This window comes from Balaenoptera physalus (assembly GCF_965194825.1).
Source record: "Balaenoptera physalus genome assembly, chromosome: 11".
NCBI lineage: Eukaryota > Metazoa > Chordata > Mammalia > Artiodactyla > Balaenopteridae > Balaenoptera > Balaenoptera physalus.
In genome coordinates, this window is record NC_138896.1 from 107,292,621 (window position 1) to 107,315,813 (window position 23,193).

Below are 23,193 nucleotides of genomic sequence, written 5' to 3' on the forward strand. Positions count from 1 at the left end.
GATGTGTGTATTAGTGGTTGAGGGGAACTGGTGTTTCAAAGGCTGAGGGAATGGTTGCGTAATGGCTAAAGGGAAGGGAGAATCAGTGGCTGATGGAATGAATGAATTAACAGCTGAAGGAATTGGTGACTTAAATGCAGATGGAATGGGTGTATTAATGGCTGAGGGATTAGCTGAATTAATGGCTGAGGATATGGGTGAACTAATCAGTGACCGAATGGGTATATTGGGCATAAAAGTATTGGTGTATTAATGACTGAGGGAATGGGTGCAATAATGGCAGAGGGATTGGCTGAATTAATGACTGAGGGAATGGGTGAATAAGTGACTGAGAGAACGGTTGCATTAGTGCCTGAAAAATCGGTGTATGAGTGGTTGAGGGAATGGTTGAACTAATGTCTTAGGAAATGGGTGAATATGGCTGTCAGAATGGGTGCACTAATGGCTGAGAGAATGGGTGAATCAGTACCTCAGGAACTGGGTGCATTAGTGGCTTAGACAGTGAGTGAACTAATGGCAGAAAGAATGTGTGAATTAATGGCAGGGGTAATGGGTGAATTAATGACTTCCTCAAATGGTGTATTGGTGGCTGAGAGAACCGGCTGAACTAATGGCTGAGAGAATGTATGTATTAATAGCTGACGAAAGGTATTAGGACTGATGGATTGCATGAATTAATGACATGAGGAAATGGGTATATTAATGGCTGAGAAATGGGTGATTTCATGACTGAGGGGATGTGTGAAGTAGTGGCTGAGGAAACGAGTGTATTATTAATGGCTGAGGGCATGGATGAATTGATGGCTGAGGGAATGGGTGAATAAATGGCTGAGAAAGTGGTTGCATTAGTGGCTGAAAAATGGATGTATTCGTGGTTGAGGGATGGGTGAACTAATGTCTTAGGAAATGGGTGAATATGGCTGTCAGAATGGGTGAACTAATGGCTGAGGGAACAGATGAATTAATGCCTGAGGAACTGGGTGCATTAGTGGTTTGGACAATAAGTAAACTAATGGCAGAAAGAATGGGTGAATTAATGGCAGAAGTAATGGGTGAATTAATGACTTCCGGAAATGGTGTATTGATGGCTGAGAGAACGGGAGAACTAATGGCTGAGAGAATGGATGTATTAATAGCTGACGAAAAGTTTGTATTAGGACTGATGGCATGTGTGAATTAATGGCATGAGGAAATGGGTATACTAATAGCTGAGAGAATGGGTGAATTCATGGCTGAGGGAATGAGTGAAGTAATGGCTGAGGGAATGAGTGTATTAATGGCTGAGGGAATAGGTGAGTTAATGACTGAGGGAATGGGTAAATTAATGGCTGAGAGATTGGCTGATTTGTAATGTCTGAGAGAATACCAGAATTAATGGCTGATGGAAAGAGTGAATTAATGGATGCGGGAATGGGAGAATAAATGGATGTGGGGGGTTGTGTGTATTAATGGCTGATGGAATTGGTGTATCAAAGGCTGAAGGAATGGCTGAGGGAATAGTTGAATAACAGCTAAAGGAATGGGTGAATTAATGGCTGGGGAAATGGGTGAATTAATGGCTGAGGGAGTGGGTGAATTAGTGGCTGAGGGAATGAGTGAAATAATGACATAGGAAATGGGTAAATTAATGTCCAAGCTAATGACTCTATTAATGGCATGAGGGAATGGAAGAACAAATTGCTGAGGGAATAGGTGTATTGGTGGCTAAGGAATGGGTGAATTAATGGCTGAGTGCAAGGGTGTATTAGTGGTTGAGGGAATGGGTGAAATGATGGCATGAGGCAATGTGTGTATTAATGACTGAGAGAATGGGTGAATTATGGCCTGAGGGAATGGGCGAATTAATGCCTGAGGGAATTGGTGTACTAATGGCTGAGGGAAGGGCTAAACTAATGGTTGAAGGAAGGGGTGTATTCCTGTCATGAGGGAATGGATATGTAATGGACATTGGAATGGGTGAATTAATGACTGAGAGGGGTGATGAGTTAGGGGATGAGGAAATGTGTGTATTAATGGCTGAGGCAATAGATGAATTAATGACTGAGGGAGTGGGTGTATTAATGGCATGTGGGAATGGGTATATTAATGGATGAAGGAAAGGGTGTATCAATGGCTGATAGAATGTGTGAACTAATCGGTGAGGGGATGGGTGTATTAGGCATGAGAAATTGGTGTAAAAATGGCTGAGGGTGTAGGTGAATTAATGGTTGAGGGTATAAGTGAATTAATGGCTGAGGGAATGGCTGAATCAATGATTTCAGGATTGGCTGAATTATGGGCTGAGGGAGTGTCTGAATTAATGCCTGAGGATCTGGGTGCGTTAATGCCTTGGACAATGAGTAAACTAATGACGGAAAGAATGGGTGAATTAATGACTCCCAGAAATGGTGTATTGGTGGCTGAGAGAACAGGTGAACTAATGGCTGAGTGAATGGATGTATTAATAGCTGACAGAAAATTTGTATTAGGGCTGACAGATTGCGTGAATTAATGGCATGAGGAAATGGGTATATTAATGGCTGAGAAATGGGTGAATCATGGCTGAGGGAAAGGGTGTTTTAATGGCTCAGGAGATGGGTGTATTAGTAGCTGAGATAATAGGTGAATTTATGGCGAAGGGGTTGGGTGACTTGATGGCTGAGGGAATAGGTGAACTATGGCTGAGGGCAAGGGAGAAATAATGACTGAGGAAGTGGGTGTATTGGTCCCTGGGGTAATGGGTGTATTAAGAGCTGAGGACATGGATGAATTAATGGCTGGGGGAATGCGTGTTTTAAACACTGAGGGTATCCATAAACTAATATCTGAGGGAATCTGTGAAGTAATAATTGAGAGAATGGTGAACTAATGGCTGAGAGAATGGAAGTATTAATAGCGGACAGAAAGGTTGTATTAGGACTGAAGGAGTGCATGAATTAATGGCATGAGGAAATGAGTGTATTAATGGCTGAGGGAATGGGTGAAATAATGGCTGAGGGAATGAGTGTATTAATGGCTGAGGGAATGGGTAAATTAATGGATGGGGGGGATGTGTGTATTAATGGTTTCGGGAACAGGGGTTTCAGAGGCTGAGGGAATGGTTGAATACTGGCTAAAGGGAAGGGAGAATCAGTGTCTAAGGGAATGAGTGAATTGACAACTGAAGGAACTGGTGATTTGAATGCAGATGGAATGGGTGTATTAATGACTGAGGGATTAGCTGAATTAATGGCTGAGGATATGGGTGAACTAATCAGTGACCGAATGGGTGTATTAGGCTTAAAAGTATTGGTGTATTAATGACTGAGGGAATGGGTGAATAATGGCTGAGGGAATAGGTGAGTTAATGACTGAGGAAATGGGTAGATTAGTGGATGGGGGGATGTGTGTATTAATGGTTGCGGTAACTGGTGTTTCAAAGGCTGAGGGAATGGTTGAGTAATGGCTTAAAGAAAGGGACAATCAGTGGCTGAGGCAATGAGTGTAATGACAGCCAAAGGAATTGGTGATTTAAATGTGGATGGGATGGGTGTATTAATGGCTGAGGGAATGCTTGAATAATAGCTGAGGCAAAGGGTGAAATAATCGCTGAATTAACAGGTGAAGTAATGGCATGAGGGAATGGGTGTGTTAATGGCTGAGGGAATGGGTGAACTAATCGCTGAGGGGATGGATGTATTAGACCTGTGGGAATTGGTGTATAAATGGCTGAAGGTATAGGTGAATTAATGGCGGAAGGAATTGGTGAATTCATGGCTGAGGGGATGGGTGAATGAAGAGCTAAGGGGTTGCCTGAAATAATGGCTGAGGGATGGGTGGATTAACAGATGAAATAATGTGTGTTTTAATGGTTGAGGGAATTGGTGTATTGAAGGCTGGGGGGGAATGGCTGAAATAATGGCTGAGGATGGGTGAAGTAATCGCTGAGGGAATGGGTGTATTAGGAAAGAAAGAATTGGTGTATTAATGGCTGAGGAAATGGGTGAACTAATGGCTGAGGGATTGCCTGAATTAATGGCTAAGGAAATGGATAAGTAATGGATGGGGGAATGTGGTATTAATGGTTGAGGGAACTGGAGTATCAAAGGCTTTGTGAATGACCGAAATAATGCCGAGGGATTGGTTGAATTAACGGCTGAAGGAATGGCTGAATTAATGGCTGAAGGAATGGTTGAAATAATAGCTGAAGGAATGGGTGAACTAAGGGCATGAGGTTGTGGGTAAAATAATGGCTGAGCTAATGGGTGAACTAATTGCTGAAGGGACGGGTGTATTAATGGCTGAGAGAATGGGGGAAAGGCTGAAGAAATAGTATAATGAATGGCCGAGAGAATGTCTCAGACATTGGCTGAATTAATGGGTGACAGAATGGGTGAATTAATAGTTGAGAGAATGGGTGCATTAGTCGCCTAGAAAATGGGTGGATTACAATTTGAGGGGATGGGTGAACTAATTTTTTAGGAAATGGGTGAATGTGGCTGATGGAATGGGTGAACTAATGGCTGAGGTAATAGGTGAATTAATGCCGGAAGGACTGGGTGCATTAGTGGCTTAGAGAATGACTGAACTGACGGCAGAAAGAATGGGTGAATTAGGACTTTGCTGGTGGCGCAGTGGTTAAGAATCCGCCTGCCAGTGTGGGACACGTGGGTTCGAGCCCTGGTCCGGGAAGATCCCACGTGCCGCGGAGCTACTAAGCCCGTGCACCACAGCTGCTGAGCCTGCACTCTAGAGCCCGAACGCCACAGCTACTGAGGCCCGTGCGCCTGGAGCCCGAGCTCGCCAACAAGAGGAGCCACCGCGATGAGAAGCCCACTCACCGCAACGAAGAGTGGCCCCCACTCGCCGCAACTAGAGAAAGCCTGTGCGCAGCAACGAAGACCCAAAGCAGCCAAACATAAAATTAATTAATTAATTAATTTTTTAAAAATAGCTGGCGGAAAGTAGGTGTTAGGGCTGAGGGTATTTGTTAATTAATTCCGTGAGGAAATGGGTGTATTAATGGCTGAGGGAATAGATGAATAATGACTGAAGGAATGGGTGTATTACAGATAAGGCAATAGTTGTATTACTGGCTGAGGGATAAGGCGAATTAATAGTTGAGTTAATGGGTGAATTATTGCCTGAGGGAATGGGTGAATTAATGGCTGAGGAAACGGATGAACTAAAGGCTGAGGGAATGGGTGAATTTTGGCTGAGGGAGTGGGTGAACTACTCCTAACAGAATTAGTGCATTAATGGCTGAAGGAATGGATAAATGAATAGCTTCAGAATAAGTGTATTAGTGGCTGAAAGAATGGGTGAAATAATGGAAGAGAAAATGGCTTACTTAATGGTGATGAGTATGGCTGAATTAATGGCTGAGGGAATGGCTTAGTTAAATAGCTGAGGGAAACGGTGAGTTAATGGCTGAATGAATGGGAGTATTAGAGTTTAAGGGGACAGGTGAACTAGTGGGTGAACTAAGTCGTAGGAAATTGGTGAATGTGGCTGATGGAATGGGTGGTGTAAGAGCTGAGGGAATAGGTGAATTAATGCCTGGAGGAATGGGTGAATTAATGGCTGAGGGAATGGGGAATTAAAGGCTGAGGGATGGGCTGAATTAATGAGTGAGGGATTGACTTAATTAATGGTTTAGGCAATGCCTGAATTAATGGCTAAGGGAATGGGTCAATTATGGAGGCCTGAATAGGTAATAAAAGGATCAGGGAATCTGTATTAATGGTTGAGGGAATTGGTGTATCAAAGGCTAAGTAAATGGCTGAATTAATGGCTGAGGGACTGGCTGAATTCATGGATTAGGGATTGGCTGAATTATTGGCCGAGGGAATGTCTGAATTAATGTCTGAGGGAATGAGTAAATTAATGGATGGGGGGATGTATGTATTAATGGCTAAAGTAATAGGTGATTTTAATGACTCAGGTAATGGGTGAATTAATGGCTGAGGGATGGGCTGAATTAATGGCTAAGGGAAAGGGTGAATTAAAGGCTGAGGGAATGTGTGTATAGGGCTGAGGGAATGGGTAAATTAATAGCATGCGGAAATGGGTGTATTAATGGCTGAGGAAATGGGTGAATTAATGGCCGAGCTAATGACTATTAATGACATGAGGGAATGGGTGAACAAATCACTGAGGGAATAGCTGTATTAATGCCTAAGGAATGGGTGAATAAATGGCTGAGGAAATGGGTGTACTAATGGCTGAGGGAAGGGGCAAACTAATGGTTGAGGGAAGGGGTGTATAATGGCTGTGGGAATGGGTGAATTAATGGCTGAGAGGAGTGGTGAATTAGGGCATGAGGAAGTGTGTGTATTAATGGCCGAGGCAATAGATGAATTAATGACGGAGGGAATTGCTGTATTAATGGTATGAGGGGACGGGTATATTTATGGATGAAGAAATGGGTGTATCAATGGCTGAGGGAATATGCGAACCAATTCCTGAGGGGACGGGTGTATTAGGCATAAGGAAATTGGTGTAAAAATGGCCGAGGTTATAAGTGGATTGATGGCTGAGAGAATGGCTGAATTAATGAATTCGGGATTGGATAAATTATTGGCCGAGGGGTTGTCTGAATTGATGTCTGAGGGAATGGGTAAATTAAGGGATGGAGGGATGTGTGTATTAGTGGTTGAGGGGAACTGGTGTTTCAAAGGCTGAGGGAATGGTTGCGTAATGGCTAAAGGGAAGGGAGAATCAGTGGCTGATGGAATGAATGAATTAACAGCTGAAGGAATTGGTGACTTAAATGCAGATGGAATGGGTGTATTAATGGCTGAGGGATTAGCTGAATTAATGGCTGAGGATATGGGTGAACTAATCAGTGACCGAATGGGTATATTGGGCATAAAAGTATTGGTGTATTAATGACTGAGGGAATGGGTGCAATAATGGCAGAGGGATTGGCTGAATTAATGACTGAGGGAATGGGTGAATAAGTGACTGAGAGAACGGTTGCATTAGTGCCTGAAAAATCGGTGTATGAGTGGTTGAGGGAATGGTTGAACTAATGTCTTAGGAAATGGGTGAATATGGCTGTCAGAATGGGTGCACTAATGGCTGAGAGAATGGGTGAATCAGTACCTCAGGAACTGGGTGCATTAGTGGCTTAGACAGTGAGTGAACTAATGGCAGAAAGAATGTGTGAATTAATGGCAGGGGTAATGGGTGAATTAATGACTTCCTCAAATGGTGTATTGGTGGCTGAGAGAACTGGCTGAACTAATGGCTGAGAGAATGTATGTATTAATAGCTGACGAAAGGTATTAGGACTGATGGATTGCATGAATTAATGACATGAGGAAATGGGTATATTAATGGCTGAGAAATGGGTGATTTCATGACTGAGGGGATGTGTGAAGTAGTGGCTGAGGAAACGAGTGTATTATTAATGGCTGAGGGCATGGATGAATTGATGGCTGAGGGAATGGGTGAATAAATGGCTGAGAAAGTGGTTGCATTAGTGGCTGAAAAATGGATGTATTCGTGGTTGAGGGATGGGTGAACTAATGTCTTAGGAAATGGGTGAATATGGCTGTCAGAATGGGTGAACTAATGGCTGAGGGAACAGATGAATTAATGCCTGAGGAACTGGGTGCATTAGTGGTTTGGACAATAAGTAAACTAATGGCAGAAAGAATGGGTGAATTAATGGCAGAAGTAATGGGTGAATTAATGACTTCCGGAAATGGTGTATTGATGGCTGAGAGAACGGGAGAACTAATGGCTGAGAGAATGGATGTATTAATAGCTGACGAAAAGTTTGTATTAGGACTGATGGCATGTGTGAATTAATGGCATGAGGAAATGGGTATACTAATAGCTGAGAGAATGGGTGAATTCATGGCTGAGGGAATGAGTGAAGTAATGGCTGAGGGAATGAGTGTATTAATGGCTGAGGGAATAGGTGAGTTAATGACTGAGGGAATGGGTAAATTAATGGCTGAGAGATTGGCTGATTTGTAATGTCTGAGAGAATACCAGAATTAATGGCTGATGGAAAGAGTGAATTAATGGATGCGGGAATGGGAGAATAAATGGATGTGGGGGGTTGTGTGTATTAATGGCTGATGGAATTGGTGTATCAAAGGCTGAAGGAATGGCTGAGGGAATAGTTGAATAACAGCTAAAGGAATGGGTGAATTAATGGCTGGGGAAATGGGTGAATTAATGGCTGAGGGAGTGGGTGAATTAGTGGCTGAGGGAATGAGTGAAATAATGACATAGGAAATGGGTAAATTAATGTCCAAGCTAATGACTCTATTAATGGCATGAGGGAATGGAAGAACAAATTGCTGAGGGAATAGGTGTATTGGTGGCTAAGGAATGGGTGAATTAATGGCTGAGTGCAAGGGTGTATTAGTGGTTGAGGGAATGGGTGAAATGATGGCATGAGGCAATGTGTGTATTAATGACTGAGAGAATGGGTGAATTATGGCCTGAGGGAATGGGCGAATTAATGCCTGAGGGAATTGGTGTACTAATGGCTGAGGGAAGGGCTAAACTAATGGTTGAAGGAAGGGGTGTATTCCTGTCATGAGGGAATGGATATGTAATGGACATTGGAATGGGTGAATTAATGACTGAGAGGGGTGATGAGTTAGGGGATGAGGAAATGTGTGTATTAATGGCTGAGGCAATAGATGAATTAATGACTGAGGGAGTGGGTGTATTAATGGCATGTGGGAATGGGTATATTAATGGATGAAGGAAAGGGTGTATCAATGGCTGATAGAATGTGTGAACTAATCGGTGAGGGGATGGGTGTATTAGGCATGAGAAATTGGTGTAAAAATGGCTGAGGGTGTAGGTGAATTAATGGTTGAGGGTATAAGTGAATTAATGGCTGAGGGAATGGCTGAATCAATGATTTCAGGATTGGCTGAATTATGGGCTGAGGGAGTGTCTGAATTAATGCCTGAGGATCTGGGTGCGTTAATGCCTTGGACAATGAGTAAACTAATGACGGAAAGAATGGGTGAATTAATGACTCCCAGAAATGGTGTATTGGTGGCTGAGAGAACAGGTGAACTAATGGCTGAGTGAATGGATGTATTAATAGCTGACAGAAAATTTGTATTAGGGCTGACAGATTGCGTGAATTAATGGCATGAGGAAATGGGTATATTAATGGCTGAGAAATGGGTGAATCATGGCTGAGGGAAAGGGTGTTTTAATGGCTCAGGAGATGGGTGTATTAGTAGCTGAGATAATAGGTGAATTTATGGCGAAGGGGTTGGGTGACTTGATGGCTGAGGGAATAGGTGAACTATGGCTGAGGGCAAGGGAGAAATAATGACTGAGGAAGTGGGTGTATTGGTCCCTGGGGTAATGGGTGTATTAAGAGCTGAGGACATGGATGAATTAATGGCTGGGGGAATGCGTGTTTTAAACACTGAGGGTATCCATAAACTAATATCTGAGGGAATCTGTGAAGTAATAATTGAGAGAATGGTGAACTAATGGCTGAGAGAATGGAAGTATTAATAGCGGACAGAAAGGTTGTATTAGGACTGAAGGAGTGCATGAATTAATGGCATGAGGAAATGAGTGTATTAATGGCTGAGGGAATGGGTGAAATAATGGCTGAGGGAATGAGTGTATTAATGGCTGAGGGAATGGGTAAATTAATGGATGGGGGGGATGTGTGTATTAATGGTTTCGGGAACAGGGGTTTCAGAGGCTGAGGGAATGGTTGAATACTGGCTAAAGGGAAGGGAGAATCAGTGTCTAAGGGAATGAGTGAATTGACAACTGAAGGAACTGGTGATTTGAATGCAGATGGAATGGGTGTATTAATGACTGAGGGATTAGCTGAATTAATGGCTGAGGATATGGGTGAACTAATCAGTGACCGAATGGGTGTATTAGGCTTAAAAGTATTGGTGTATTAATGACTGAGGGAATGGGTGAATAATGGCTGAGGGAATAGGTGAGTTAATGACTGAGGAAATGGGTAGATTAGTGGATGGGGGGATGTGTGTATTAATGGTTGCGGTAACTGGTGTTTCAAAGGCTGAGGGAATGGTTGAGTAATGGCTTAAAGAAAGGGACAATCAGTGGCTGAGGCAATGAGTGTAATGACAGCCAAAGGAATTGGTGATTTAAATGTGGATGGGATGGGTGTATTAATGGCTGAGGGAATGCTTGAATAATAGCTGAGGCAAAGGGTGAAATAATCGCTGAATTAACAGGTGAAGTAATGGCATGAGGGAATGGGTGTGTTAATGGCTGAGGGAATGGGTGAACTAATCGCTGAGGGGATGGATGTATTAGACCTGTGGGAATTGGTGTATAAATGGCTGAAGGTATAGGTGAATTAATGGCGGAAGGAATTGGTGAATTCATGGCTGAGGGGATGGGTGAATGAAGAGCTAAGGGGTTGCCTGAAATAATGGCTGAGGGATGGGTGGATTAACAGATGAAATAATGTGTGTTTTAATGGTTGAGGGAATTGGTGTATTGAAGGCTGGGGGGGAATGGCTGAAATAATGGCTGAGGATGGGTGAAGTAATCGCTGAGGGAATGGGTGTATTAGGAAAGAAAGAATTGGTGTATTAATGGCTGAGGAAATGGGTGAACTAATGGCTGAGGGATTGCCTGAATTAATGGCTAAGGAAATGGATAAGTAATGGATGGGGGAATGTGGTATTAATGGTTGAGGGAACTGGAGTATCAAAGGCTTTGTGAATGACCGAAATAATGCCGAGGGATTGGTTGAATTAACGGCTGAAGGAATGGCTGAATTAATGGCTGAAGGAATGGTTGAAATAATAGCTGAAGGAATGGGTGAACTAAGGGCATGAGGTTGTGGGTAAAATAATGGCTGAGCTAATGGGTGAACTAATTGCTGAAGGGACGGGTGTATTAATGGCTGAGAGAATGGGGGAAAGGCTGAAGAAATAGTATAATGAATGGCCGAGAGAATGTCTCAGACATTGGCTGAATTAATGGGTGACAGAATGGGTGAATTAATAGTTGAGAGAATGGGTGCATTACAATTTGAGGGGATGGGTGAACTAATGTTTTAGGAAATGGGTGAATGTGGCTGATGGAATGGGTGAACTAATGGCTGAGGTAATAGGTGAATTAATGCCGGAAGGACTGGGTGCATTAGTGGCTTAGAGAATGACTGAACTGACGGCAGAAAGAATGGGTGAATTAGGACTTTGCTGGTGGCGCAGTGGTTAAGAATCCGCCTGCCAGTGTGGGACACGTGGGTTCGAGCCCTGGTCCGGGAAGATCCCACGTGCCGCGGAGCTACTAAGCCCGTGCACCACAGCTGCTGAGCCTGCACTCTAGAGCCCGAACGCCACAGCTACTGAGGCCCGTGCGCCTGGAGCCCGAGCTCGCCAACAAGAGGAGCCACCGCGATGAGAAGCCCACTCACCGCAACGCAGAGTGGCCCCCACTCGCCGCAACTAGAGAAAGCCTGTGCGCAGCAACGAAGACCCAAAGCAGCCAAAAATAAAATTAATTAATTAATTAATTAATTAAAATAGCTGACGGAAAGTTGGTATTAGGGCTGAGGGTATTTGTTAATTAATTTCGTGAGGAAATGGGTGTATTAATGGCTGAGGGAATAGATGAATAATGACTGAAGGAATGGGTGTATTACAGATAAGGCAATAGTTGTATTACTGGCTGAGGGATAAGGCGAATTAATAGTTGAGTTAATGGGTGAATTATTGCCTGAGGGAATGGGTGAATTAATGGCTGAGGAAACGGATGAACTAAAGGCTGAGGGAATGGGTGAATTTTGGCTGAGGGAGTGGGTGAACTACTCCTAACAGAATTAGTGCATTAATGGCTGAAGGAATGGATAAATGAATAGCTTCAGAATAAGTGTATTAGTGGCTGAAAGAATGGGTGAAATAATGGAAGAGAAAATGGCTTACTTAATGATGATGAGTATGGCTGAATTAATGGCTGAGGGAATGGCTTAGTTAAATAGCTGAGGGAAACGGTGAGTTAATGGCTGAATGAATGGGAGTATTAGAGTTTAAGGGGACAGGTGAACTAGTGGGTGAACTAAGTCGTAGGAAATTGGTGAATGTGGCTGATGGAATGGGTGGTGTAAGGGCTGAGGGAATAGGTGAATCAATGCCTGGAGGAATGGGTGAATTAATGGCTGAGGGAATGGGGACTTAAAGGCTGAGGGATGGGCTGAATTAATGAGTGAGGGATTGACTTAATTAATGGTTTAGGCAATGCCTGAATTAATGGCTAAGGGAATGGGTCAATTATGGAGGCCTGAATAGGTAATAAAAGGATCAGGGAATCTGTATTAATGGTTGAGGGAATTGGTGTATCAAAGGCTAAGTAAATGGCTGAATTAATGGCTGAGGGACTGGCTGAATTCATGGATTAGGGATTGGCTGAATTATTGGCCGAGGGAATGTCTGAATTAATGTCTGAGGGAATGAGTAAATTAATGGATGGGGGGATGTATGTATTAATGGCTAAAGTAATAGGTGATTTTAATGACTCAGGTAATGGGTGAATTAATGGCTGAGGGATGGGCTGAATTAATGGCTAAGGGAAAGGGTGAATTAAAGGCTGAGGGAATGTGTGTATAGGGCTGAGGGAATGGGTAAATTAATAGCATGTGGAAATGGGTGTATTAATGGCTGAGGAAATGGGTGAATTAATGGCCGAGCTAATGACTATTAATGACATGAGGGAATGGGTGAAGAAATCACTGAGGGAATAGGTGTATTAATGCCTAAGGCATAGGTGAATTAATGGCCGAGTGAATGGGCGTATTGGGGGCTGTGCGAATGGGTGAATTAATGGCTGATAGGAGTGGTGAATTAGGGCATGAGAAAATGTGTGTATTAATGGCCATGGCAATAGACGAATTAATATCGGAGGGAATTGCTGTATTAATGGTATGAGGGGATGGGTATATTTATGGATGAAGAAGTGGGTGTATCAATGGCTGATGGAATGTGTGAACCAATTCCTGAGGAGATGGGTGTATTAGGCATAAGGAAATTGGTGTAAAAATGGCTGAGGTTATAAGTGAATTAATGGCTGAGAGAATGGCTGAATTAATGAATTCGGGATTGGATAAATTATTGGCTGAGGGAATGTCTGAATTGATTTCTGAGTGAACGGGTGAATTAATGACTGAAGCGTTGGCTGAATAAATGGCTGAGAGAATACCCCAGTTAATTGCCGAGGGAAAAAGTGAATTAATGGATGTGGGGATTGTGTGCATTAATGGCTGAAGGTACTGGTGTATCAAAGTTTGAGGAAATGGTTGAATAAATGGCTGAGGAAATAGTTGAATAACAGCTGAAAATAGGTGAATTAATGACTTATGGAATGGGTGAGTTAATGGCTTAGGGAATGGGTGAATTAATGTCTGAGGGAATCAGTGAGATATGGACTGAATGGATGAATTAAAGGCTAAGGAAATGTGGGTATTATGGCTGAAGAAATGGTAAATTAGTGGCATGAAGAAATGGGTATATTAGTCATGGAGGGTATGGGTGTATTGGTAGGTGAGGGAATGGATGAATTAATGGTGAAGGAATGGGTGTAGTAAGGGCTGAGTCAATGGATAAACTAATGGCTCAGGGGATCTGTGAATTAATGATTGAGGGAATGGTGAACCAATGGCTTAAGGGTTTATTAATGACATGAGGGAATGGGAATATTAATGTCATGAGGGAATGGGTGAACTAATCACTAAAGGAATGGGTTTATTAGGCCTGAGGGAATTGGTATATTAATGGCTGATGGAATAGGTGAATTAATGGCTAAGGGAATGAGTGTATTAATGGCTGAGGTAATAGGTGAGTTAATGATGCAGGGAAAGAGTGAATCAATGGCTGAGGGATTGGCTGAATTAATGGCTAAGGGAAAGTGTGAATTAATGGCTGAGAGGATGGATGTATTAATGGCATGAGGCAATGGGTATATTAATGTGTGATGGAATGGATGAATTAATGGGGAGGGAATGGGTGAATTGAAGGGTGAGGGAATGTGTGTATAGGGCTGAGGGAATAGGTAAATTAATGGCATGAGGAAATGTGTGTATTAATGACTGAGGGAATAGACGATTTAATGCCTGAGGGTATGGGTGTATTAATGGCATGAGGGATAGGTGTATTAATCGATGAAGGAATGGGTGTATCAATGGCTGATGGAATGGGGGAATTCATCGCTGAGGGAATAGGTGTATTAGTGGCTGAGGGAATGGGTGAATTAATGGCTGAGAGGACTGGCGAATTAATGGCATGAGGAAATGTGTAATGGCTGAGGGAATAGATGAATTAATGACTGAGGGAATGGGTGTATTAATGGCATGAGGGAATGGGTATATTAATGAATGAAGGAAAGGTGTATCAATGGCTGAGAGAACGTGTGAAACAATCATGAGGGGATGTGTGTATTAGGCATGAGAAATTGGTGTAAAAATGACTGAGGGTATAGGTGAATTAATGGTTGAGGGTATAAGTGGATTAATGGCTGAGGGAATGGCTGAATTAATGAATTCAGGATTGGCTGAATTATTGGCTTCCGGGAATGTCTGAATTAATGTCTGAGGGAATGGGTAAATTAATGGTTGGGGGGATATGTGTATTAACAGTTGCGGGAACTCGTGTTTCAAAGGCTGAGGGAATCGTTGAGTAATGGTTAAAAGAAAGGGAGAATCAGTGGCTGAGGGAATGAGTATAATGATAGCTAAAGAAATTGGTGATTTAAATTCGGATGGAATGGGTGTATTAATGGCTGAGGGAATGGTTGAATAAATAGCTGAGGAAATGGGTGAAATAATCGCTGAATTAACAGGTGAAGTAATGGCATGAGGGAATGGGTGTATTAATGGCTGTGGGAAGGGGTGAATTAATGGCTGAAGGAATGGATGTATTAGACCTGTGGGTATTGGTTTATTAATGGCTGAAGGTATAGGTGAGTTAATGGCTTAGGGAATGGGTGAATTATTGGCTGAGGGAATATGTGAAGTAATGGATGAGAGAATGTATTAACTAATGGCTGAGGGAACGAGTATATAATGGCTGAGAAAATAGGTGAGGGAATGGTGAATTAATGGCTGAGGGATTGGCTGAATTAATGGCTGAGTGAAAGGGTGAATTAGTGAATGCAGACATGGGTGAATAATGGATGTGGGAATATGTGTATTAATGGCTGAGGGAATTGGTGTATCAAAGGCTGAGGGAAAGCTGAATTAGGGGGGCTGAGGGAATAGTTGAAGTAATGGCTGAAGGCATGGGTGAGTTAGTGGATGAGGGAATGGGTGAATTAGTGGTCGATTGAATAGTTGAATTAATGACTGAGGGAATGCATGTATCAGTGGTTGAGGGATTAAGTGATCAATGGCTGATTGATCAATGATACACCCATGCCATTGATCATCACTGATCAATGGCATGGGTGTATCAATGTCATGAGGGAATGGGTGTATTAATGGCTGAGGGAATGGCTGAATTAATGGCTGTGGGAAGGGATCAATTAATGTTGAGGGAATGGGTGATTTAATGGCTATGGGAATGGAGGTATTAGTGGCTGAGGAAGTGGGTGAATTAATGGCTGAGGGAATGGGTGAACTAATCACTAATGGGATGGGTGTATTAGGAATGGGCAAATTAGTGTATTAATGGCTGGGGGTTTAGGTGAATTAATGACTCAAGAAATGGGTGAATTAATGGCGGAGGGACTGGATGAATTCATGTGTGAGGGAATGCCTGAATTAATAGGTGAGGGAATGGGTGAATTAATGGATGCGGGAGTGCGCAAATTAAACCAGGTGGAGAAATGTGTGTATTAATGGCTGAGGTAATTGGTGTATGGCAGCCTGAAGGAATGACTGAGTTAATGGCTGAGAATATGGTTGAATTAATGGCTGAGAGATGGGTGCATTAGAGGCCTAGTAAATGGTTCTATGGTAGTTGAGGGAATGGGTGACTAATGGCTGAGGGAATGGATGAATTAATACCTGAAGGACTAGGTGAATTAGTGGATTAGAGAATGAGTGAACTAATGGTGGAAAGAATGGGTTAATGTGGGAGGGAATAGGTGTACTAATGAGAGAGGGAATGGGTGTGTAATGGCTGAGGGAAGGTGTAAACTGATGGTGAGGGAATGGGTGAATTAATGGCTGAGAGGAGTGGTGAATTAGTGGCTGAGGGAGTGGGTGAACAAATCGCTGAGGGGATGGGTGTATTAGGCATGAGGAAATTAGTGTAAAAATGGCTGAAAGTATAGGTGTATTAATGGTTGAGGGTATAAGTGAATTATGGCTGAGGGAATGGCTGAGTTAATGGCTGAGGGAATGGGTAAATTAATGGAAGGGGGAATGTATGTATTAATGGTTGCAGCAACTGGTGTTTCAAAGGCTCAGGGAATGGCAGAATTAATGGCTGAGGGAATGGTTGAGTAATGGCTAAAAGAATGGGACAATCAGAGTGGCTGAGGGAATTGGTGATTTAAATGCGTAAGGAATGGGTGTATTAATGCATGAGGGAATGGCTGAGGGAATGTGTGAAAAAATCGCTGAATGAATGGGTGAGCTATAATGGCATGAGGGAATGGGTGTTTTAATGGCTGTGGGAATGCGTGAATTAATGGCAGAGGAGTGGGTGAATTCATGGATGAGGGGTTGGCTGAATTAATGGCTAAGGGATTGCCTGAATTAATGGCTGAGGGATGGGTGAATTAATGGGTGAGGGAATAGATGAATTAATGGCTGAGGAAATGGGTATTTTAATGGCATGAGGCAATGGATATATTAATGGGTGAAGGAATGGATGAATTAATGGCTGAGAGGTGTGGTGAATTAATGGACAGGGAATGGGTGATTTAAAGGCTGATGGAATGGGTAAATTAGTGACATGAAGAAATGGGTGCATTAGTCACTGGTTTATTAGCTGAAGGAAAGGATGAATTAATGGCTGAAGAATGGGTGTATTAAGGGCTGAGGGAATGTGTGGTTTAACGGCTGAGGCAATGGGTGAATTAATGGCTGAGGAAATGCATGTATTAGTTTTTGAGGGAATAAATGAACCATAGCCGAGCAATAGGTGTACCAGTGTCATGAGGGAATGGGTGAATTAGTGGCTGATGGAATGGGTGAATTAATGGCTGAGGGAATGGGTGAATTAATGGCATAAGGGAATGGGTGATTAATGGCTGAAGGAATGGGTGAATTAATGCCTGACTGAATGGATGAATTAAAGGTTGATGATGTGGATGTATTAATGGCATGAAGGAAAGGGTGAACTAATGGATGAAGGAAAGGGTGAACTAATGGATGAAGGAATGGGTGTATTAATGGCTGAGGGAATGGGTGTGTTAATAATTGAGGGAATGGCTGAATTAATGCCTGAGGGAATGTTTGAAACAGTGGCTGAGGGAATGTTTGAAATAATGGCTGAGGGAATGGCTCAATCAATAGCTTAGGGAAAAGGTGAATCAATGGCTGTTGGAATGGCTGAATTAATGGCTGAGGGAACGGGTGTTTTAATAACAGAGGGAAGGTTAACCAGTGGCTGACGAGAATGGGTGAATTAATGACTAAGGGAATGGGTGAATTAATGGCTTAGGGATATACTGAATCAGTAGTTGGTGACATGGGTGAATTAATGGCTGAGAGAATGTGTGTATTATGGCTGAGAGAATGGGTGCATTAATGGCATGAGGAAATAGATGTATTAATGGTATGAGCTAATGGATTTATTAAAGGAAGAGGGAATGGCTGTATTAATGCCTGAGACAATGTTTGAAATATGGCTGAGGGAATGGATGAATTAATGCCTGAGGGAATGGGTGCATTAATGGCAGAGGGAATGGGTCTGTTAATGGCATGAATGAATGGGTGAACTAATGGCTGACAGTTGGGTATAACAATTTCATGAGGGAATTGGTGTATTAATGGCTGAGGGAATAGGTGAGTTAATGGCTGAGGGAATAGGTGAGTTAATGGCTGAGAGAATGGCTGAATTAATGGCTGGCGGAATGGGTGAATTAATGGCTGAGGAAATGAAATCATTAATGGCTGAGGGAATGGGTGTATTGGTGGCTGTGGGAATGAGTGAATTAATGGCTGAGGGAAGGAGTGAATTAATGGGTGTATTAATGGCTGAGGGAATAGATGAATTGATGGCTTAGGGAATCATATTAATAGCATGGGGGAATTGGTGACCCATTAGGGAATGGTTCATTAATGGCACGAAAGAATGGGTGAACTAATGGCTGAGGCAGTGGATGTACTGGGATGAGGAACTTGGTGTATTAATGGCTGAGGGAATAGGTGAATTAATCGTTTAGGGAACAGGATAAAAAGCCCATAAATAAACCCACGCACCTATGGTCAATTAATTTACAACAAAAGAGGCAAGACTATAAAATGGAGAAAGACAATCTCTTCAATAAATGGTGCTGGAAAAACTGGACAGCTACATGTACAAAAATGGAATTAGAACATTCTTTAACACCATACACAAGAATAACTCAAAATGGATTAAAGACCTAAATGTAAGACCGGACACTATAAAACTCTTAGAGGAAAACATAGGTGGAACACTCTGACATAAATTGCAGCAATATCTTTTTCGATCCATCTCCCAGAGTAATGGAAATAAAAACAAAAACAAATGGGACCTAATTAAACTGAAATGTTTTTGCACAGCAAAGGAAACCATAAACAGAACAAAAAGACAGCCCAGAGAATGGGAGAAAATATTTGCTAACAATGCGACTGACAAAGGATTAATCTCTAAAATTTACAAACAGCTCATGTAGCTCAATATCAAAAAACAACCCAGTCAAAAAATGGGCGGAAGACCTAGAGACATTTCTCCAAAGGAGACATACAGATGGCCAACAGGCACATGAAAAGATGCTCAAGATCGCTAATTATTAGAGAAATGCAAATCAAAACTACAATGAGGTATCACCTCACACCAGTCAGAATGGCCATCACCAAAATATCTGCAAACAATAAATGCTGGAGAGGGTGTGGAGAAAAGGGAACACTGCTACACTGTTGGTGGGAATGTAAATTGGTGCAGCCACTATGGAGAACAGTATGGAGGTTCCTTAAAAAAAACTAAAAATAGAGCTACCATATGATCCAGCAATCCCACTCTTTGGCATATATCCAGTGAAAAACATGGTTCAAAAGGATACATGCACCCCAATGTTCATTGTAGCACTGTTTACAATAGCCAAGACATGGAAGCAACCTAAATGTCCATTAGCAGAAGAATGGATAAAGAAGATGTGGTACATATATACAATGGAATATTTCTCAGCCATTAAAAAGAATGACATAAAGCCACTTGCAGCAACATGGATGGACCTGGAGAATATTATACTAAGTGAAGTAAGTCAGGCAGAGAAAGACAAATATCATATGATATTGCTTATATGCAGAATACAAAAAAATGATACAAATAAACTTATTTACAAAACAGAAACGGACTCACAGACTTAGAGAACGAAATTATGGTTACCAAAGGGGATGGTGGGCAGGAAGGGATAGATTGGGAGTTTGGGATTGACATGTACACACTGCTATATTTAAAATAAAGCGCCTTTCCGGGCTTCCCTGGTGGCGCGGTGGCTGAGAATCCGCCTGCCAATGCAGGGGACACGGGTTCGAGCTCTGGTCTCGGAAGATCCCACATGTCGCAGAGCAACTAAGCCTGTGCACCACAACTACTGAGCCTGAGCTCTAGAGCCCACGAGCCACAACTACTGAGTCTGTGTGCCACAACTACTGAAGCCCACGCACCTAGAGTCCGTGCTCCGCAACAAGAGAAGCCGCTGCAGTGAGAAGCCCGTGCACTGCAACAGAGTAGCCCCCGCTCACCACAACTAGAGAAAGCCCGCGCGCAGCAATTAAGACCCAACGCAGCCAAAAATAAATAAATAAATTTTAAAAATAAATAAAGTGCCTTTCCATGAAAAAAAATAGAAGAAATGAATATTAGATTATTTCTATTTGACAAGGGAATATTACTGTTGAGATTTTCAAAAGTGATGTGTTTTGAAATGTTTTTGTTTCTCCCGATATATATAATTGGTAGATATACCTATTTACTGCTCTGAAAGGCAAGCCATTCTATCTGACCAGATATTTGCTAAGTTATTAGTGAAAATAAGACATATTTAGGTAGGGGCACTAATGAGGCTGTTAGGCAGGGCTGGACCCAGCAGTTTTCTTATGTTACTCTGCTGATTTGTATTTGTTTGGTTAGGTGTCTTCTCACTGCTGTTCCTGGCTCTCTATCCCAGGGGACAGTTGCTTTTTTGTCTCTGTAAGAACAGGAACAATGGATATCAGTAGATATTCAATGCAGCTTTGATAAATCTGATCCTTAGAAACTGTAAAAAAAAAAATCCTCAATTTTACCCCAATAATGACATAACTTGAAATTTTCACCTAATGTAAGAGCTCCCAGATTACATATATTCTAGAAAGGCAAGAGTCTTCTATTTCAGAGCACAGACTCTAGAGCCACATTGCTTGTAACTACACCATTTACTAAGTTGTGACTGTGAACAACTTACCTCAGTGCTTCAGTTTCTTCGTCTGCAAAATGAAGGTTAAAATATCACCTGTATCATAAAGTTGTTATGAGGGTTATGTGAGTTTAATAAAAGTAAAGTGCTTTGAAAAACAATCGTTGAGGGAATGGGTGAAGTAATGGCTGAGAGAATGGGTGTTTTAATGGCTGAGGGAAAGCCTGAAATAATGGCTGAAGGAATGGGTGAATTAATGGCTGGGGGAAAGGGTGAATTAATAGCTGAGGGAATGGATGAATTAAAGGCTGAGTGAATGGATGTATTAATGGCATGAAGGAAAGGGTGAACTAAAGGCTGAGGGAATGGTGAATTAATGGCTCAGGAAATAGGTGAATTGATGGCTGGGGGAATGGCTGAATGAATGGCCGAGGGAATGGGTGAAATGATGGCATGAGGCAATGTGTGTATTAATGACTGAGGGAATGGGTGAATTAATGGCTGAGGGAATGAGTGTATTAATGGCATGAAGGAATGGGTGAACTAATATCTGAGGGAAGAGGTGAATTAATGGCTAGGAGAGGTGTGAATTAATGGCATGAGGAAATGGATGTATTAATGGCATGAAGGAATGGATATATTAAAGGAAAAGGGAATGGGTGTGTTAATGGCTGCAGAAGTGGGTGAATTAATACCTGATTAAATGGGTGAATTAATGGCTGAAGTAACTGGTGAAATAATAGCAGAGGGAGTGGATTAAGTATGGCTGAGAGAATGGGTATGTTAATGGCAGAGGGAATGGTCTGTTAATGGCATGAATGAATGAATGGGTCAACTAATTGGTGAGGGAATGGGTGTTAACGGCATGAGGGAATTGTATTAATGGCTGAGGGAAGAGGTGAATTAATTGCAGAGTGAATGACTGAATGAATGGCTGAGGGAATGGATGAACTATGGCTGAGGGAATGGGTCTATTAATGGCATGAATGAATGTGTGAACTAATCGCTGAGGGAATGGGTGTATTAATGCCATGAGGGAATTAGTGTATTATGCCTGGTTGATGGGTGAATTAATGGCTGATGAAATGAGTAAATTAATGGCTGGGGGAATGGGGGAATTAATGGGTGATGGAATGGGTGAATTGATGGCTGAGAGAATGGAGAATCAATAGCTGAGGGAATGGATGAATTAATGGCTGAGGGAATTGGTGTATTAAATCCATGAAGGAATGGGTGAACTAATGGCTGTGGTAATGGGTATGATAGTGCCTTTGGGATTGGATGCGTTATTAGCATGAGTGAATGGGTGAACTAATGATTGAGGGAATGGTTGTATTAATGGCATGATGGAATGGGTGTATTGATGCCTGTGGGAATGGATGAATTAATGGCTGAGGGAAGGAGTGAATTAATGACTATGCAATATGTGTATTAGAGCTGAGGGAAATGGGTGAATTAACAGTATGAGGAAATGGGTGTATTAATGGCCGAGGAAATAGGTGAATTAATGGGAGAGAGTGTGTGAAGTAATAGATGTGGAAATGTGTATATTAACAGGTGAGTGAATGAGTGAATCAATGGCATGAGGGAATGAGTGTGTTAATAGCTGAGGGATTAGGTGATTTAATGGCTGAGGGAGTGCATCTATTAATGGCATGAGGGAATGGGTCAATTAATGGATGAGGGAATGGGTAAATTAATGCCTGAGGGAATGGGTGAATTAATGTCTGAGGGAATGGGTATATTAATGGCTGAGGGAATGTGGGTGTATTGTTGGATGAGGGAATCAGTGATTTAATGTAAGAGGAAATGGAGGCTTAATGGTGAAGAAATAGGGGAAGTAATGGCAGAGAGAATGTGTGTATTAAGGCTAAGGGAATGGGTGTATAAATGGCATGAAGGAAAGAGTGAACTATTGGCTGAGGGAATGGGTTTGTTAGTGGCTTAGGAAATGAATGAATTAATGGGTGACGGAATGGGTGTATTATTGGCATAATGGAATGGGTGAACTAATAGCTCAGGCAATGGGTGTATTAATGGCAGAGGGATATAGGTGAATTAATGGCTGAGGGAATGACTGAATTAAATCTGAGAGAATGGTTGAACTAATGGCTGAGGGAATGGGTGAATTAATGGATGAGTATGATGAGTGTAAGTGCATTAAAGCTTGGCGGGGCTCTGGGAGTGCCCATTCCTACGGCCTACCCCTGATGGGTGTCCCCCAGCCCTGATGCTTACCCCCCCTGCAGATGAACAGGAGACCACGGGTGCCATCAGCTACACGGTGGAGTTGAAACGCTACGGGGGCCCCCTGGGCATCACGATCTCAGGCACAGAGGAGCCTTTCGATCCCATTGTCATCTCGGGACTCACCAAGCGTGGCTTGGCTGAGAGGTGAGCCGGGGCTCTGTGGGGACACACAGGTGAGCCCAGGGACCCCATGGGACAGGAGCTGGGCTTTGGGATCAGCCAGACTGGATCTTACCTTTGTTCCAACATCGATGGCCTGGGTGACATGGGGCCTGTCCCATCCCTCTCTGAGCCTCAGTTCCTCAGCTGCGGGCCAGCCCCTGGCAGACCCCCTGACTTCAGGTAAGTGCTGGGTAAATGTACGCTCGTCCCTCTGCTCCCCCAAGCCTGGAGATCACCCCATTTCCGGAAAGTCAGCATGTGAGTCTTTTTGGAGCACCTGCTCTGTGCCTTCATAGTACAGGA

The 23,193-nt window shown here is 42.7% G+C and overlaps 1 protein-coding gene across 7 annotated transcripts in view; it reads left to right on the forward strand.

Annotated features, from left to right (window-relative positions):
• GRIP2 (glutamate receptor interacting protein 2) overlaps nucleotides 1-23,193 on the forward strand; it is a 100,907-nt gene that overhangs the window by 60,813 nt on the left and 16,901 nt on the right. For all 7 annotated transcript variants that reach the window (XM_082413458.1, XM_082413452.1, XM_082413455.1 and 4 more), the window contains one exon: nucleotides 22,728-22,872. In XM_082413458.1, the coding sequence (XP_082269584.1) occupies nucleotides 22,728-22,872 (145 nt within the window). The remainder of the gene's footprint in view (nucleotides 1-22,727; nucleotides 22,873-23,193) is intronic.